This window comes from Pogoniulus pusillus, chromosome 1 (genome assembly GCF_015220805.1).
Source record: "Pogoniulus pusillus isolate bPogPus1 chromosome 1, bPogPus1.pri, whole genome shotgun sequence".
Classification (NCBI taxonomy): Eukaryota; Metazoa; Chordata; class Aves; order Piciformes; family Lybiidae; genus Pogoniulus; species Pogoniulus pusillus.
Window position 1 is genome coordinate 42520772 of NC_087264.1, and position 19427 is coordinate 42540198.

The 19427-nt window shown below is 41.4% G+C and overlaps 1 protein-coding gene across 5 annotated transcripts in view; it reads right to left on the reverse strand.

The window, feature by feature from the left end:
- The window catches only part of SPTLC2 (serine palmitoyltransferase long chain base subunit 2), an 84782-nt gene that overhangs the window by 29133 nt on the left and 36222 nt on the right, over window positions 1-19427 (reverse strand). Inside the window, exon 10 of one of the 5 annotated variants that reach the window (XM_064150627.1) lies at window positions 17666-18058. The exons of 3 other annotated variants lie outside the window; for them this stretch is intronic. In XM_064150627.1, the coding sequence (XP_064006697.1) occupies window positions 17931-18058 (128 nt within the window). In that variant the 3' untranslated portion in view covers window positions 17666-17930. Of the gene's footprint in view, window positions 1-17665; window positions 18059-19427 lie in introns of those variants that run through there. One more of the 5 variants, XM_064150637.1, reaches the window with a different exon arrangement.

The following is a 19427-nucleotide window of genomic DNA, read 5'->3' on the forward strand; positions in this document are numbered from 1 at the left end:
TCATCTTCCCCAGCAGGACTGAAACAAGGCTAAAGTTCCACCTTACATGTGTCCTTCACAGTTTCTCAGCTAAGGTAACCTACTAACGACTCAGAAGGAGGTTACTATGCATGAGAAGAACACATCAAGGGTACGGCTACAAATCCACAAGACAGAAAGCTCCAAGAGCTCTCTGCCATAACGAGTCCAAATCTTTAAAATGCAAATGAATGAAGAGCTGCTTTATCAAATGTGGCACCACTACTGGATGCTGTACCCAGTGGCAGATTCTGATGAAGCTGTGACTCAAATATGAGATTAATCTGCAGCTGTCTAAGAGACATTTTTTAGTTAGTTCAGGCTATGAGAGAACACTTCAACAGAGTATACTTCCACTACTAGAGAATAATCCTCTGTAACCGGTCTCAATACTCCATGGAGGGATTGCAGCCATGGATAAACTTAAGTCTCAGACAAGACTTGACTGCTCTTCAGAGTGGGAAGGTTTAGCCTTGTAGTAGAAAGCTTAAATCAAAAATTTAAGAGATAATATTCTGACTTGGGTGAAAGCCAAACACAATCAGGAAGAAGCCAGTACTAAGAGCTGTCAGTCATTCCTCTGCAGAAAGATCACTAGACAAAGTAGTCCTCATAGAGAGGAGGAGAAAACAATTGCCACCCTGATAAAGCATATAAATATAGTAGGAATGAAAATTGGAATCTGCCTTCAGGAGGAACTTTTTTTACTAGGGAAAACATCTTTACTGGCCTGCTTTGGTACTTCAGGGGTAAAGCGTGACTGAATGTAGATAATGACATCTCGAAGACTGAAGTGGCCAAGGCAAATGAAAGAAACCTATCTAGCCAATAGGTAGATTTGAAAGAAGTAACCAAACAGGTACTACAGAGCTGCAGTGCTAGGAATATGCCACAGCTTGTACAGAAAAATAATGTCCCTCTGAATCTTGCCTGCTTACCAATTAGCACATCCTTTATAAGTGTAACAGGTGTTCTAGATGTAAGCATCATTCAGCTCCAGACAGAATGTCCCAGTGATGACAAGCTCTTGAATTTTCCACCAGTCAATGCCTCATGTATCTATGATCAATCCAAGAAATGAAGTGCCAGAATTATCCTCACCAGCTCAGGTCTAGTAGGATAGCTACTACCACACTGCACTTATCAAAGATCATCATAAGGAATCTCATCAGAGGGCAAGTCAGCTTCCCTGACCAGAGACTGGAAATGCACACAACCAATCAGAAAGAAATCCACTATAAAGCAGCAGGAATTAATATAATTAAGAAATGCCAATACAGTGAGATCATTCTAGGATGTATCTTGCACAGACAATGATTCTGAAAAACATCCACTCCACATCTGTGGTCCAAGAGCACTGGAAAAGGTATTTATGGAACGTAAGAGAAACTCTACAGGTTCATTATTCTCTGTGTAAAAGCACAGAATATCTCAGACACTGAAACCAAGACTGTTACTCCTGTGGAAGGTTGTTCCACTTATACTTTCCACAAAATCCTTTAGGCTGGAAGAGATGTCTTAAAATCAGTCCACTCCACCTGCTCAACCATGGTCCGCCTGAGGAGGCTGCCCAGCACTGTTGGTGACTCCACAACCATCTATGGGCAGCCTGTTTCAATATTTGGTTACCTTTACATTTTCAGTTTTCAGACTCCTTCCCTCTTTGATAATGTTATTAAAAAGTTACCATCTACTGATGCAGAAAACAGCTAAAGTTGCCTACATTAATTCAGTTCTACCTTGTATTTTAGCTGCCTCCCACAACAGAGGATGAAATTTGAGATACTACTAATAATGAGCACTTCACAACTTTAGCTCAAAGGTGCTGCACATAATAAATGAGAGGCATCTTGCCCAAATGACTTGAAGCTCCAGAGATATTTTGTCAGCAAAAGGTGAAGGTCCAAGCTACCAACTCCAGAATAGCATACATCTGCTTCTTATATACCCTGGCAGCCAATGAGTGAGTCAAATTTACCAGGGCACTTCTCTCACAACACATAAAATGCTCGACTAAATTTTAGTAACAACTCAACAAGACTTGAGTTATTTTAACCTGTGGCCAATCCCTGCATGAACGTCCAAACTGCCTAGCCACAGAAATAACAAGCATAGTAAAGCCAGGCTCAAAGTGTTTTCTCTTTACATCTAAATCTAAGATAAATGTTATTCATGCCACACTGTAAAAATATAACTACAAGGACTTCAGGTCTAAAAATAGAAGTGGTATGAAACTAAGAACTAGTAATGACTGGTATTGCTGCTACCTCTGTCCAAGTAAGAGAGACTAAAATGCTCTGCAGAGTTAGTTCCTTTACAGCAATTAGCATCATGGAAGGTATCAAAAGAACTTGGCCAAAATAAGGTTCATTGTTATGTTGCTGAGATTATTTTTTTCCAAGCAAATAAAGTCAACATATTGAGGGGGTTTCTAAAGCAAAAGCAATAAGACATGAGAAGAAAACCTAGAATTGTGTTTCAAAACAAAAGAAAATCTGGAAGTAGTGACCAGCCAACATTTTCAACATATCAGACACTACAGAAAGTCACATTCAGTATGGTGCAACGGCAAACATTTGAACTTGTCTTACAATGGAGTTGCAACTGAAATACCAAAGCTGCCTCTCTCCTCCAAGACACCTGCAGACATCTCTGTTTAACAAGTCTTATTTCTTCTCTTTTGTCAAAAGCACAGAACTGAACCTGAACATGACATAATTAGGCAAGCCAGAAGAAGTAACATACAACTTTGTTTGGGAGAGCAAGAAAAAGAATTAGTGGTGTGCTAGTTTAAGGCTAACTGCAATATTTTAGTGAGAGAAATCACATTATAGGCTGTGAAAAGGAAATAAAGGTGATGTCTACTTCACTCCTAGGCTTGCTGAGGTGTATAAAAACAAGAGCATAAACATAGGTAAGACAGTGGGTCTCTGTTGCAGATGGTGTCTGTGCTTTTTCCCTGGTCTGCTGCTTCTGTGTAACTAATCCTGCTTTCTAACCCCCCTTGCCAATCCTCACAGCTCACCCTGCATGTAAGGCAAACTCCGGGATAAGGTAGAGGGGTGGAAAGAAGGTGAAAGGGTGGTTAGGAGCCCCTCCTGGGGACTGATTTCTGGGAGGAGTGTTGTGTTTCTGTATTACCTTTAACATATATTTCTGTATATTGTTAATAGCTGCATGTATAAGCTGTAAATACAGCTTAAGTCCTTAACTTCCAGCTCAGCTGAATCTAGTCTGAGTGATTTCATAAGAGTGGGGGAGTGGGTAACACCCAAACTGTCACAAGTGGCCAGGAGGACCAACTAGCTAGCACACTACCTAATGCCACTCTGACCTTTTATTTATATATGCAAGCTGACTACCTGGCAAGCTTTCAGAAAACGACCTTATCACCCTGAAGCTACAGCAACCAACACAATTAAGAACAACCACTCATTGAGGAAAAACCCTTTATTAATCTGCACTGTTCTTACTAACAGTCCTTGGGTGGTAAAGGACAATAAATGGTGCCAACTACACCTGAAATATTTTCAGTAACCACTTTTTCAAGCTCTCCCTCAACAAATTAGTAGAGCTGAACTTGCAGCAAGAATAAGCTCCTGAAAAATCCATGCTCTATTTTGCTTTCTGAAATTTCCTTTAGAGGTGCATTTAAAAGACATAAAAAGAAGGAGCAGCATTGTGAGCAATAACAGGGAAGTAAGTAATTTGCATAAACAATACATCTTATTTTTACCAGTCTGAACCTGAAGCCTTTAAGTTACCCATTGCTACTAAAAAGCTGCAGCCTTGCCAGGGCTATGTAATTTATCACAACCAGATGGTGTGCTGTCAATAAAGGAGGGGCTGCTATCATTCCAGGGCAGGATAATTACCTTCCCTTTGAACCAAGGACAATGTTTTCAATATAAACCTGAAGCTGTTTAATGCAACTTCCAGCCTGTCAGACTCCCACCGTGCAGCTCCAGAATTCATTAGACTCAAAGAATTGAAGGAGACCATTTGTTAAAAACACAAGTCTCTCAAAGAGAACACTGATGATATGGGATGCCTGAGGCATTCTGAGTCTTCTTTAAAAACATATTGCATAGGCTTCTCCAAACACAAGTTTATACAGAGAAAGTTGCTGTACTGCATTATGACACCTCCTAGACCGAGGACTTTTAAGTAAACTGTGGTAGGCATCTACTGCTGTAGTCTGCATCTCTTCTGGCTCTGCATTTTTGCATCTCAAAAAGCATGAGTAAGGACATGTATTCTAGGGGGAAGATTAACAGGTAAGGGTTGTAAAGCACAGAGAAATAAAAGTTAGCTGGTAAACTAAAACAAATAATAACTTCCAGACCAAAACATTACTAATTTGACATCGCTCTGCCATGTGGTAACACTATACTACAGGCTGGGGTTGGAGTGGCTGGAGAGCAGCCAGACAGAGAGGGATCTGGGGGTGCTGATTGATAACCACCTGAACATGAGCCAGCAGTGTGCCCAGGTGGCCAAGAGAGCCAGTGGCATCCTGGCCTGCATCAGGAATGGTGTGGTCAGCAGGAGCAGGGAGGTCATTCTGCCCCTGTACTCTGCACTGGTTAGACCACACCTTGAGTACTGTGTTCAGTTCTGGGCCCCCCAGTTTAGGAGGGACATTGAGATGCTTGAGCGTGTCCAGAGAAGGGCGACGAGGCTGGGGAGAGGCCTTGAGCACAGCCCTACGAGGAGAGGCTGAGGGAGCTGGGATTGTTTAGCCTGGAGAAGAGGAGGCTCAGGGGTGACCTTATTGCTGTCTACAACTACCTGAGAGGTGGTTGTGGCCAGGAGGAGGTTGCTCTCTTCTCTCAGGTGGCCAGCACCAGAACGAGAGGACACAGCCTCAGGCTACGCCAGGGGAAATTTAGGCTGGAGGTGAGGAGAAAGTTCTTCACTGAGAGAGTCATTGGACACTGGAATGGGCTGCCTGGGGAGGTGGTGGAGTCGCCGTCCCTGGGGCTGTTCAAGGCAAGATTGGACGTGGCACTTGGTGCCATGGTCTAGCCTTGAGCTCTGTGGTAAAAGGTTGGACTTGATGATCTATGAGGTCTCTTCCAACCTTGATGATACTGTGTGATACTGTGATCTGGACCTTGCAGCGTAACTACACTACAGTACTACCAATGATACCTCCACTTTGAGCAGTGCAAGAGACTGGATGGATTTCAGTACACACTAGATTTCCCCTGGACTTTCAAACTCAGCCAAATATCAAGCAGTGATTATTTGAACACTCAAAGCATTTCTGAGTCTGTTTCCAAGTGAAATTTTGATTCTCAGCTTCCTCTTCTTTCAATTTAATGAAGTGCTTAAGAAACATCCCTTTTTCAAAATAGCAGAACATTTTGTTCATCTTGAAAATCTAGCATATTGAACCTGAGAAGTTAGAGGTGAGCTGCAAGCCCAAGTCTGGCCATTTGCATGAATTACACTCAACAAAACAGAAAGGAAATGTTCCTGTAGTTTTATAGTTCTGGATTTGTAACAAACCATTAAAAGATGGCAGAGTTATTTTACTCTTGACTGACCCTCCAACTGTATCAAATCAGCATGTTCTGTTCTTCATGCAGCAGTTGCCTAAAGGATGTTATTCAGCTTCTATTATATTTTACATGTCATTTACAGCCTTAGAAGAAAAAGGTATTTAGGGAAAGCATGGTAGTGGAGATAAAACCCAACACAACAACTGAACAGCACTTGTGCAAAATCTCAGCTGATGTACATTTCTGCTCAGTGGCTTCAGGAGCTGCAGTCAGTAGCTGATTGTGTACCACCCAGAAGACCATAACTAATAAAAAAGGGTAGAAGGTAAAGCACAAAGTCTCCTGGTCCTCATAAGAAATACAGTTATGTGCACGAGCAAAAAGCTTCACAGGGTAAGAATAAATTGTCTCCTCTGTATGAGCACGCAAGCTTGACTCTTACCTTAGATATGTATCCACACCAGAACTTCATAAACACCTCTGGGAAAAAAATAATCTCTCTTGTTCCTTCTTAAGGAGTACATGTAGCAGGGACATAACACAATGATGACAGCAAGAAACAATCTTCCACAGAGACACAGATTCATTTTTACTAACACTTAGGCTCATCTCAGTCTGGGCACTTCTAACACCTATGCAACAGCCTTCAGTGGGGGTTTTCCAGGCTTTTACAAAGCTCACAGACACAGCTGTGTAGCAGCTCAGTGTACAAAAGCACACACAAAAGAAAGTTCAATGTCCTTTACAAGGTAGAAGCTTTTTATTGTTTTCCAGCACATGTCAATTAGTTTCATCTTGATAATGACCCATTTCTGCTGTTCTTGTTTTGTACAGTATCATTCTCTCCAACTCTGCTGTACTACAGAGAGTATACTACAGAATCATCATTTTTGAGATCCCCACCAGCTATAAGCATTAGTGTCACCACTGCTGTTAAAACTACTTTAATGAGAAATCAGTGAAAATTGAGTACCTATTGTTTTGTCAGAAACCAAGCAATCAGGCTAAAGACAGCTGAAACCATTTGTCCTTACATGAAGAGGAGAGAATCATAGAATTGTTTCATTTGGAAAAGACCTTTAAGGTGAAGTCCAATTGTTAAGAGTGCCAAGTCCAACACTGAAACATACACCTAAGCACCACATCTACGTAATTCCTCAAAGGATGCTGACCTAACCACTTCCCTTGGTTGCCTGTTCCAACGGAGCTACCAGCATTAACTGATGCACAGTACTTGGAAAGATGAAGCCAAAGAACCTAAGTTACACCACAGCCACTAATTATATCAGCACTTACACCAGGGCAAAACCACATTGTAGCATGTTCGGAACCCTCCTCTTAAGCAACCCCCTTCTTCAGCAAGTGATTGAGGAATTGATACTAGTTTCTAATCAACAGCATTATCAGATCATGTAATACAACTCTTAAGGGCAAACCTGTCAGAACAGTGTTGCTGTAGGTTTTACTAGGACTCCTCCTTCTAGTTTACATTCTAGATTTCCTAATTTCTCTGAATTTTCTAAGGTAAGCACCTAAATTAAGCTGTTTTATTAACTGCAACATGTCAGTTCCTCTTGCCACACGTGGATTGGTATCTGTAGTGAGATGGAACTAAATGAAACAAGGGGGGGAAAAATCCAACCTAAAAAAAAAAAATCCCATACAATGCACCAGCACCCATTTTTTTCCTGAGTTTTCTAAAGTGAAATTCAGTATAGCTCTGGGGAATACAGACTTTTAAAGGTTCCCCTGGTATGCAACATCGTACATACACTCACTAGCATTTAAAAAATATGAGGTATTTACAGCACTGATAAAAATACTGTCAGTGGCTTAGCCTTGGAAATAGTATTCATGTATTCCTTCAAATCTTGTCTAAAATACTGTTCTACAAAAAGAAGAACATGCAACTCCTTTGGTACCTCCAAGAGGCAAGATTATTTGTAATTTAATATGGAAACATTTCAGCTATCTTAATACCAGGATAATTCCTATGCAAGCCTGACATTTGGGACCCACCACATATTTGTCATTGAAGTGTGTGCATTTTTGTGCCCTTATGTGCAGACCATCAGCTGATGCACTGCCCATAACAGTTCCTTTCTCTCACACATTTGCTCTGGGCTTGCTGAAGAGATTATATGCCCTCTAAATCGAGAGCTTTTTCACCAGACCACTTCTTTGTTCTATAAGGCACCACACAGTCCTCAGGAGCTCACAGTTAAAGGGATAGCAACTTACCTGGCTGTGAGCAATTCAGTGCAAGGCATGTGTTTACATTTGCAAGCCTTTAAAAGAGAAGTTAAGAACCACCTGGTTTGCAGTGGTAACCTCCACAATGTTTAACACTTGAGCTGCAGTGTTTTTTCCACCTCTGATTTTAAAAGCTTCCCTTTTCCTCTTTATAGATAAGTGACACAGAACTGAGATAGGGAGTCATTAGCATCTCAGGCTCTCTGTGTGGTAGAGGAAATTATTTTCTGACCTCTAGAGTCTTTGAAGTCTACACGTGCAGTAGATAGAGAAGAGGGAACAATTTGGTAGGACATTCCCCCCCCCCCCCAGGCTTGCCTCAGAAACATGGTCAGCCAAAAAAACAGTGGTTATACACAACGTTCAAGGACTGCTGTGAAACACAGCTTGCATGCCAATATTACATTTAAGCCTAAAGTAAAAGAACAGTGATGTGCTCTGCACAATTATGAATTATTAATTGGCTTGCATTGAGAATAAAACAAAACAAACAAAAACTCAACCCCAAAACCTACATAGCTCTTCAATCTTGAAAGCTGCCTACAATTCCTACTTACATTTACACAGGCTTATCTCACACAGGACAGCATACAAACTAAAATGATTGCTGAGATTGTTGGTCAGCAGCCCCTAGAATTTAAAGATACAGAAATGACCACATAGTAGATCTACATTGTATAATCCATTTGAGTTAGAATCATAGAATCAACCAGGTTGGAAGAGACCTCCAAGATCAGCCAGTCCAACCTAGCACCCTGCCCTATCCAATCAACTAGACCATGGCACTAAGTGCCTCATCCAGGCTTTTCTTGAAGACCCCCAGGGACGGTGCCTCCACCACCTCCCTGGGCAGCCCATTCCAATGGGAAATCACTCTCTCTGTGAAGAACTTCTTCCTAATATCCAGCCTATAACCACGTAACAGTGAACCACATCCTCACTCATCATGCCAACAACTCGTATTTTACTGGAAGAGCCCAGTTTGAGGAGAAGAGAAAGTGTAATATGGTCTCTTGCCATGCTCAATCTGTGCTGTGTATTACATGACCTTGCTGTTCTAGGTCTCAAAGTTGCAGCTGGATAGTACCATCAGATCACTTAATTGCTACTAGAATTATGTTTAGCTGGTAATAAGCTTTTAATTTACACACACACACACACACACATCTACAATGGTGTATAAGATCCAAGTCCAGCAGGGCAGAAATAGCAACTGTTTCTAAAGTTCACACAAGGCAGAACATAGTAGGCTAGGCTCTCCATTGATTTTCAGAGTGACTCTTCATAAGAAACACATCTAAACAGAAGTGGAAGGATTTGATGTCTTTGGTGAAGAATGGATTTTGCCCAAAGCAAAAAAAAAAAAAAAAAAAGAAGACCAAAACAATCCACCAACAACCAAACTCATATCCAAACACTGACTCTTGTGAATGGCTGTCAGAAACACATAAGCCCTTCCTACTTAAAGTAGAATTCAAGATAATGGTAGAGCTGAAAAAAAAAATGCATGCACTCTACCTCTATTAAGAAAAGTGATAAAGTGAGAGCATGTGTATCTAAACAATGGTTAAAACTGACTGAACACAAAATTATTTCACATGCATAGGAAAAACAACTCAATTTCATGACCACATGACACTTATCTCCTCCTACAGGTTCCAAGCCCAATGGAACACTGCTGCAGTGAGAGACTAGGCTCAAAAAGAGACCCAGAAGGGCACCCTAACCCAAATACCAAGAGCCACCACAGTACCTTGTCACACATAACTTTTCTAGAGGCCAGGAGGAGGTTGCTCTCTTCTCTCAGGTGGCCAGCACCAGAACAAGAGGACACAGCCTCAGGCTGCGCCAGGGGAAATTTCGGCTCGAGGTGAGGAGAAAGTTCTTCACTGAGAGAGTCATTAGGCACTGGAATGGGCTGCCTGGGGAGGTGGTGGAGTCGTCATCCCTGGGGCAGTTCAAGGCAAGGTTGGATGTGGCACTTGGTGCCATGGTCTAGCCTTGGGCACTGTGGTAAAGGGTTGGACTTGATGATCTGTGAGGTCTCTTCCAACCTTGGTGATACTGTGATACTGTAACCTCTACTGAAAGCAATTTAACTTCTCTATAGCTAAACAGTCTTGTTTGTTCAGCTATTCTAATTAATGACTCTGTGAGATGAAGTGAGAACAAAAGCATGCTACAAGCAGGCAGCAGCTGAAGGACCTGCAGAACAGCAGTATTGCCTGCAACAAATAATCCCACTTGCCCTGGGAATTTAAAAAGAACATTTTCTGAAATATAAGGTATGAGAGCAATACTTTGTAATGACTGCTCAGATTTTTTGCTTGGCTGTTCACGTTTGTTTCTATCTTGTTTACTGGATCTGATTACACCATGGTCCATGGCTGAAATTTACAACATCCTAACAATTAATGGTTTACAGTCATCTTGATTTTCAAGTTGGTTCAGCTGATCAATAATTTTCAAGAATAAGATTAGAGCTCTCCCTCTGGACCAAAGGAATTAAGTCTGTGTTGCTTGGGTACATGCATTATTTACCTCTGTGTGTTAATTACTGGGAGGATTTGCAGGATTGGTATTAACACTACTTACACATCAGCTCGTACAAAATGTGTATTACCACCAATGTGCAGTCATTATAACAACATCCATAATCACTGCAAAGGCAGATGTACAGATTTTGTCTGACAGTCAATTCTTGTGTCTAGCTGAAAAGAAAGGGAAAAGAAATGTGTGCTCATCAGACTGTTCTTCTGAACTAATTCTAGTGCCTTCACCATGAAGTCAAACCCATGAGAACAAAAAATACATACAGCTTCAATAAAATTCTACTGGGCAAGTTAATGGCATTTTGGAGAAAAGCAAGCATTTTCAACTTTATGGTTTCTTTTTATTATGATACCTTGGACACAGCACACAGGACAAAGTACCAACGAAGAAGAAACAGAAGGTTATAGACTCAAACCTAAATGCAATGTCAATAGGCTGGCGAGATCCTACAGTGGATTGAAGCCACTGAGAGAAGAAACATCAGGAACACATACAAACACCACATTTCTTTACAAGAGAAGGAATGTGCAAGCTTTGACAAAGCATGTTATATAAAGGATGTTTATAATCTACTTCCATGGAGACAGCTCGGTAGCTTTACAACAGAGCAACAGAGTGTGAACTATATTTTCCATCTGCTTTCTGCAGATTGTTTTTCTACAATGGAAGCCAATATCAAAGCTAACTGTTCTTGGGCATTTTAAACACAAAAATAGCAGAGAAAGGCTCTTTGCCTTTGTGGTACAAGAGAAGATGGTTAGTGACCCAGTTTCTTAATATGCATCAGCTAGGAAATGTTACAAATAACTTAGTCATCTACTTAACAGCATTACTAACTGCCTTTACTGATTGTAAAATACCACATAGATACACAGTACCTTACAGCACCAGACAGATTATCACCACCAGCTAAACACCTAGCCCAAGAACAGAAAATCATCTCACTTTCACATTTTAAGATAGCTATGGCCCAAAAGGAAGGATATTGCCAGTGTAAACTACAAATTCAGCTTTAGCTGAAGCATGAAAAGAACAAAAATGCCAGCATTTTAAGAACTTCATCTCTGAAGTTCACTCACAGTGGTAGCACAAAATTTCTTCTGAAGCTGTCTACCTCAAGAGAGATAAATAACAAATGGCACCTACTGTACTTTCATATATTGTAAGTTCTGCCATGCTGCCAGCTGCTGTGCTGGAGTTCAACCTACATTATATGGTACAGATGCTCTCTACATCTATGGACCACTACAAACAGCATAGTAAGTCACACTTTTCTCCTGGAATACAGAAGGAGATGCAGTGTACACCAGCTTTTCTGTGAAAGAAATCACAATGCTCACGTTTTATAGGTCTGATCTAGATGGACAATGCTTCAATGAAAAAGCCACTAGAAACACTTGCACAAGACATCCCTACTACAGAAAACAAAACCATGTATATGGCTTGCACAGCCCTCATAGCCATGTGTTCATCTCAAACCTGAAGAAAGTCACTCAACATTTACAATCTGTATTAGGAAAAACTTCACTAAGGAAAAAACCCACCAAACTGAATCAAACACATAAGCCTTCAAACAACCTATCAATCCTACTGAATGCATCAAAATCCAAACTTAAGCAATCCCATTTATGTGCACCATCTCGTGGATCTAAAGCTGCAGTAGCTACTCTCACCACTCTAATAAATGTCACTAAAACAGAACTGTTACAGCCCTCAAATCCTACACTGATGCTTCTCAGAACACAGGATAATTCCTCCAGTTTGGCAGGTATCTAGAGAACTGCCATGAAAACACTGTATGGAAATCAAATCACTGTGAATTATCAAAATTCATGACAAGCTCTCAAAAGAATTCAATTGTGAAGACAAGACAAGCACTTGCAGGGGAATGCTTTTCTGTCTACACAGCACCTTACAAAGGTTAAGGTTTCCTCTGGTAGTACTTCACTATATACCAGCATCCGCGCACTCAATCACCTTAGACCACACCTTGAGTACTGTGTCCAGTTCTGGGCCCCTCAATTCAAGAAGGATGTTGAGGTGCAGGAACATGTCCAGAGAAGGGCAACAAAGCTGGTGAGGGGCCTGGAGCACAAATCCTATGAGGAGAGGTTGAGGGAGCTGGGCCTGTTTAGCCTGGAGAACAGGAGGCTCAGGGGTGATTTTATTACTGTCTACAACTACCTGAAGGGGCATTGTAGCCAGGTGGGGGGTGGCCTCTTCTCCCAGAGAACCAGCAATAGAACAAGGGGACACAGTCTCAAGTTGTGCCAGGGTAGGTATAGGCTGGATATTAGGAAGAAGTTCTTCACAGAGAGAGTGATTTGCCATTGGAATGGGCTGCCCAGGGAGGTGGTGGAGGCACCGTCCCTGGGGGTCTTCAAGAAAAGACTGGATGAGGCACTTGGTGCCATGGTCTAGTTGATTGGATAGGGCAGGGTGATAAGTTGGACTGGATGATCTTGGAGGTCTCTTCCAACCTGGTTGATTCTATTCTATTCTATTCTATTCTATTCTATTCTATTCTATTCTATTCTATTCTATTCTATTCTATTCTATTCTATTCTATTCTATTCTATTCTATTCTAATCAATATGTTAAGGCTCAATCTCCACAATCAACAGACTACAAGCTACTACCTTCTTCATGATGGAGGAAATCCTATAACAACAGCAGTGGCCATGCACCCACAAAATACCACCACCACCACCACCAAAACCAAAAAACATAAACCCAAACCAACCAAAAACTCAACAAAAAAAGCACCAAAAAAAAGGAAAAAAACCCAAACAAACCCCAAAATCACCAAAACACACACACACAAAAAAAAAACAAACCCAAAAAGGTTGTGCATCCTTCCTCTGCTCCAAATGGGGCTACTTTCTCTCTAAACATGCTGAAGGGAGCAGGTACAAGCATGTGGCATTATAAAAACTATAAGGATTAAAACACTGCATACAAAGCAGGCTTATAGCAAATGCTCAGCACTAGGAAGGATGAAGAGTCCAACAGCCATACCTTGTGTCACTGTTAACAGATGAGCATCAAAATAACTAGTTTCCAAGTTACTTTCTTTGTGGGTTTTTAAAGTTTTGGTTACTTTTCTGGTTTAGTGTTGGTTTTTTTTGTTGGTTTTGTTCATTTGTTTGCCTTTTGTTTTAATGTGTGGTGGTTTGGGGAGGCTGTTTTGTTGCTGTTTGGATTAGTTCTGCCCTTTTACTTTTTTTTCTACTTCTGTTAGGGAGTTTTTGGGTATTTTTATTTGGTTTGGTTTGTTGTGTTTTGGGTTTCTTTTAGCTGCCAGTTGCAATTTTCACCTACATTTAAACTAATATGTTTTTTATATATTAGATGCTGTACTCTGAAAAAAATCCTTCTCCTATGGTTTGAATTAAAAATGACCAAATGTTAACTCCAGATGTTCTAATAACTTAATTTTCACAGGCCTGAGGTTAACAAAGGTGTGACTATGTAAACTTTTCCATAGAGAAACCTAAACTTACAACAGTACCACTACAGGAGGAACATGGAAATCACAAGCAATAAAGCAGATGTAACAAACAGCACAGGCTAACAAGCAACAATCTTCTCCCTCCTTCCCTACAGTTGCCTCAGCCACTGAAGTGTTATTCTTAACTGTAAAATCATATGGGAAGTGTACAAGTTTAAGAAACAATATTCAGCTAAAGTAGATTAATTGGTCACAATCCATGTCAACACCTCAGGCATTTCTAACAGCATGGTTCCTGAAGCAGTTACACTAATACATAAGGTCTAACGCAGTGAGAAGAATGGAAGAGAGATAGATAATAGCCAGTATCCCATCTCTGGTTAGAAGGAGCCAGTAAGTCAACTTACCCTAAAAAGAGACAAATAGAGCTGGGGCATTCATTCTCTTAAGTCATGTGCAGGACTGAGGGTTAGGATGTGCTTGATTATTCTATTATTTGGCAAGCTTCTTTGGCAGACAGCAACCACAAACACTGGAGTACCATCTTGTGGCCAAAATGAACAGAAATCAGCTTCATAAAGACATAATGACAGAAGCACTCCAAAATAGGCTTCCCAAGCTTGAGATAATAATGAGATCCTACACAGAAGTAAGCTTTGACCAGTAACTGATACTGTTAAGTACTATGAAAAGTATTTCACCTTTGTGTTAGCTCTTAATTTGAAGATGCAGACAAAAATCCTGGCAGACAGATTATCTTCTAATATTAGTTGCTTGGTAAGAGGATCCTTTAAGAAATAAGGACAGAGAATAGAATAGTCCTAAATACCTGGTTAGTGGAACTAAATGGGACTTTATAGAGTGGAGCACAGTAGTTTCCAAAGGTTGTTTTGTCCCTCAGTGTGACTTTGGTATGCCTCCCAATATTGCTAGAGATCTCATTCACCTAACACAAGCAGCAAGGTAAGAAAGCGACAGGAGGTGGCAAATGTGTATGTGCTCTTTACTAACGTGTCCTAACAGTTTTAATTTCTACTCTGGAGGAGTTGACTTTCATTTGTTTAGCTTGCTTAAACAGAAGGCTTATGTGTGAAGTCACTGAGACGGCAGCACCTCAGTCATTGGCAGAACACAGTCCTCACACATCTCAAGTTTCTTCTTTGACAAAGATGCTTGTATCTAAGAGGTTTGTCTGATGATGTAAAACTACAGTTGCAAATTCGACACCGTGTCAGCTGCCCACATCTGCTCAAACAGCCATTGCTGCCTTTCTCTAGTGTTCTTGCAGATTTGCCCTTCAACTCTGCAGTAATTTCAACAGGAAGGGTGTTGAGCCTTCCCATGTTAGTAAGTTGTATTTGGCAAGCAGATTCTGGTAGCTTGCCACCTGGAAGGGCAGCGAGGTGGAAGAGTAGGCTTTGTGCCTGAAAAGGCCCAAGCCCCAGAAGCCTTGTCTCTACTGTGACTTTCACAGACTTATTTTTCCTGCACAGCTATATTTTCCAAAGCTCCTGGAAAGATCAAAGCATATAAAGCTCACAATTGTCTCTACAGTGCCAGGTCCTGAACAAAAAGTTACTTGTCAGGAATATGGCCATAACCATAGAAGTTATTTGCAGTTGAGATTGGAGGCACTAAACTTTCTGCTTCCTGCTCAGACAGCTGTTCTGCAAGAGTACTATATCTGTTTGTGCAGAGTACTTAGTTCTGGAGATGCTAGTTGCAGGGCAAGGGAATTATCCAATGCTCACTTACAGCCTGAATTTGGCAACACATTTACACAATATAATATTAAGGTGATTAGTAGGAAGACAAGCTTTAAAGTCCTAGGAAGCTTCAGAAGTACTTTATTGGCTTTTTTATTTGTTTTGTTGTTGTTAAATTTGAAATGCACTTTGGCTACAACAACCCCATGCAGAGATACAGGCTAGAGTAGGAGTGGCTGGAGAGCAGCCAAACAGAGAGGGATCTGGGGGTGCTGATTGATACCCGCCTGAACATGAGCCAGCAGTGTGCCCAGGTGGCCAAGAGAGCCAGTGGCATCCTGGCCTGCATCAGGAATGGTGTGGTCAGCAGGAGCAGGGAGGTCATTCTGCCCCTGTACTCTGCACTGCTTAGACCACACCTTGAGTACTGTGTTCAGTTCTGGGCCCCCCAGTTTAAAAGGGACACTGAGATGCTTGAGCGTGTCCAGAGAAGGACGACGAGGCTGGGGAGAGGCCTTGAGCACAGCCCTACGAGGAGAGGCTGAGGGAGCTGGGATTGTTTAGCCTGGAGAAGAGGAGGCTCAGGGGTGACCTCATTGCTGTCTACAACTACCTGAGGGGTGGTTGTGGCCAGGAGGAGGTTGCTCTCTTCTCTCAGGTGGCCAGCACCAGAACGAGAGGACACAGCCTCAGGCTGTGCCAGGGGAAATGTAGGCTGGAGGTGAGGAGAAAGTTCTTCACTGAGAGAGTCATTGGACACTGGAATGGGCTGCCCGGGGAGGTGGTGGAGTCGCCGTCCCTGGAGCTGTTCAAGGCAAGGTTGGACGTGGCACTTGGTGCCATGGTCTAGCCTTGAGCTCTGTGGTAAAGGGTTGGACTTGATGATCTGTGAGGTCTCTTCCAACCCTGATGATACTGTGATACTGTGAAATCCCAACGTCCACAAACAGTTATGAAATCTTAGGAGCTGGCAGCCAACATCAACTTGAGAAGCATGCATACTCTGTGTGGGCATTTCCAACCCCACACAGGCAGCCTTGTAGCTACACTATGCAACAATTAGCCAATAACCTGAGCATTAACAGGAGCTTACCCCTGGCAGCAAGAAGATCTACCAAGTCAGTTTCTCCAGTTCTTGACAAGCCAATTTGTCTTGAACTAAACTGCACTGTTAAAGCTAGACTGCAAGAGATCTTGCACAATCTTAAAGTAATCTCAGATGTTTCCATTGGCCATCTATGCTCTCAAAATAAGCCAGCTGGCAAGCAGGTTTTTGAGACAACTTCCTCCTTCAAAAACTAGATCAGTACTAACCAATACAGTTTGCTAAATCCAGGACACTAGCAAACACCTGCACACTAATGGCACTAAATTACAGATTTTAGATTGTCAAGATTGTCAAATTGGGGGAACTTAGGACAGATCAACTGCACTGATGTGAAATGGCATCAGTTGACTTGGTGCCAATTACATTTGACATTAGAATTCGCTCAGTAGGCAAGCATGGTATTTCAACTCCTCTGTGAGCCCCACATAGCCCAGAACACCTGCACATAGAATCATAGAATCAACCAGGTTGGAAGAGACCTCCAAGATCATCCAGTCCAACCTAGCACCCAGCCCTATCCAACACAGTTCACAGAAAGGGATCACTAACAACCTGTTGCTTGTTTCTGAAGAAGCTAGAAACACTTATACTTGCACTTCAGAGAATGGAATTTTGCCATGTGTCTGCACACTGCAGACACTCTTGTAATACTAGTATTGATTTTTCTACATAGAAAGCTACTGCAGTTGCCATGGCTGATGGTAGGAAGGGGTAACTGTGTGGGTCATTCACCTATTTTCACTCAGTTCTGTTCTAGTAAATCACGTCTCATTCCTGGCATAATGAACTCTTCCATGCTAACCCAGAGACAGAGTGCACATCACCTAATTTGTGATCACTCCTGTCCAAATGATTTAATTCAACATTTGTACTGACTTAGAGCGTTTTAGCCACACCACTGCTAACTATAGATGCCAGTGAGCTGCTCTCCAGTATTTTCCACTTTGCCTATATAAGCAACACATCAGTATTCTGTAGAAATGTGACATCTCAAGCTCTATTGAGAGAAAAAAAATGCAAGCCACGAGTTTTAAATCAAACATAGTGTAAGAAATAAATAAAAAGGAAATTCAAAGCAGCACATTCCCAGTTTTATTTCTGCTATGACACAGCGGCTAAGCTACAAAGATATTAAGATGACAGTTCCCATCTGAGCAGAAACAGACCCAGCACGTTATAAGAATAAAACAGGTGTACAGTTATAAGGGTTTATAAGCTTTTGCACAAACACCACAGTGTTGATAGTGAAGTGCAAAAGAAGAGGCACTGAAGAATTCTCACATTCCAATGCACAACATGAAGGGTACAGCTCTTCTAACAGCTGTAAACATGCTTCAAAGCACCAAAAGCTGAACGACTTTTCCTGCATAGCCTAGGTTAAAGCAATTTTTCCAGAGGCTTTCCATGCTCAGTGGGAGGGAGGCAGAGGTGCAGCACCAAGCTGGATTTAAAAGATCCCCAGCTGAAAGCACAAATACAGAGTGATGTTTAAAACTATTAGCCCTCTGGAGAGAAGCAGGAAACTCTCTTTATGACCCCCAGAGTATTTGTTTTTCCAACAGTTTCTCAGCTCAGCTTGAGATTCCCAAGGACAGCAACAACAAAAAAAAAAAGCCAAAACCAAAGAGTTTTGACTGGTCTCTGTGTTCCTAAGGTGATAATTTAACACCTCATTAACAAGTGCATTATTGGAGGAAATGAAAATGAATTAGTTTTAATGCTAATAGAAGGTTTTCAAACTCAGTCTGCACAAGGAGTGCTTATTTCCCCTTTTGAGTACAAGAGTAGCCATTGCTTCAATTACTGCTAACACTGGAAAGGTACAAACCATTTATGTTTATACTATTAACTACATAATAGTCCATTTTAGGTGATGCAACATGGGCTCTTCTTTCATTATTGCTTACACTTGTACTGGATATACTTCAGGCTTGTCTTTGGAAAACAAAAGGGGACACTATTAAACACTTGAAGAAACCCACAGATAGGCACATAACTATTGAGGTCATATTTTCACTTTAGAGCCTGATTAGCCACCTGGAGGTTAAAATACCAATAGTAGGGTTTTTCTTTTCCCTAGAATTTAAGCAGACCAGGCTTAGCTTTATTTTCCACCATGTTTCTCTCTGTGTGTATTATAGATGGTCCTGTCTTCTCAGCAGCTCAGGCTCAGTACTCTGCCAACCACTGTACATTCACTTTGCCTGTAATGGGTTCAACTCCCTTTTCTGCTTTAAGTCACTGCAGTTTGCTGCATACAGCCATGGCAAGACTAGAAATCCTTGCTGTTTTGACTGCTTGGTTTTGATTCCTCTGACTAGATATAATCAGTTACTAGCTCTTTACGACTAAGGTGCTCAGATGAGACATATATCAAATCAAACTATGCACAGCTGACTAGTTTTCAAAGGTTACTTAAAATTCTTGATAGTTTAGCAGCTGTGGTGGCCTACATACACCTGCTACCTGCATTGCTTGCAACATTCTTAGGTCTATGCAGGATAATCCATGGTTTGTAAACAGTGCTCAAAACAACATTCATTCAAAATTTAAGTGCAGTCCTGTGCAAGATCTATCCACAACTTAGTCTACACATGCTAAGTACAGTGCTGTGATTGAGCATTGGATATTTGCTTCCTGAAACAGAGATGGAAGACAGTAAACATTATAAATGTCAGCATGTATAAGTACTACTGTTAATATCCATGGAAGGGAGTAGTTCACCTCTTTTAATAGCCAGTAACACTGACAGCTTTAGTTCAAACTGGATCTAGAATCACAGAATGGTTTAGGTTGGAAGGGACATCAAACATCATCCAGTTCCAACTCCC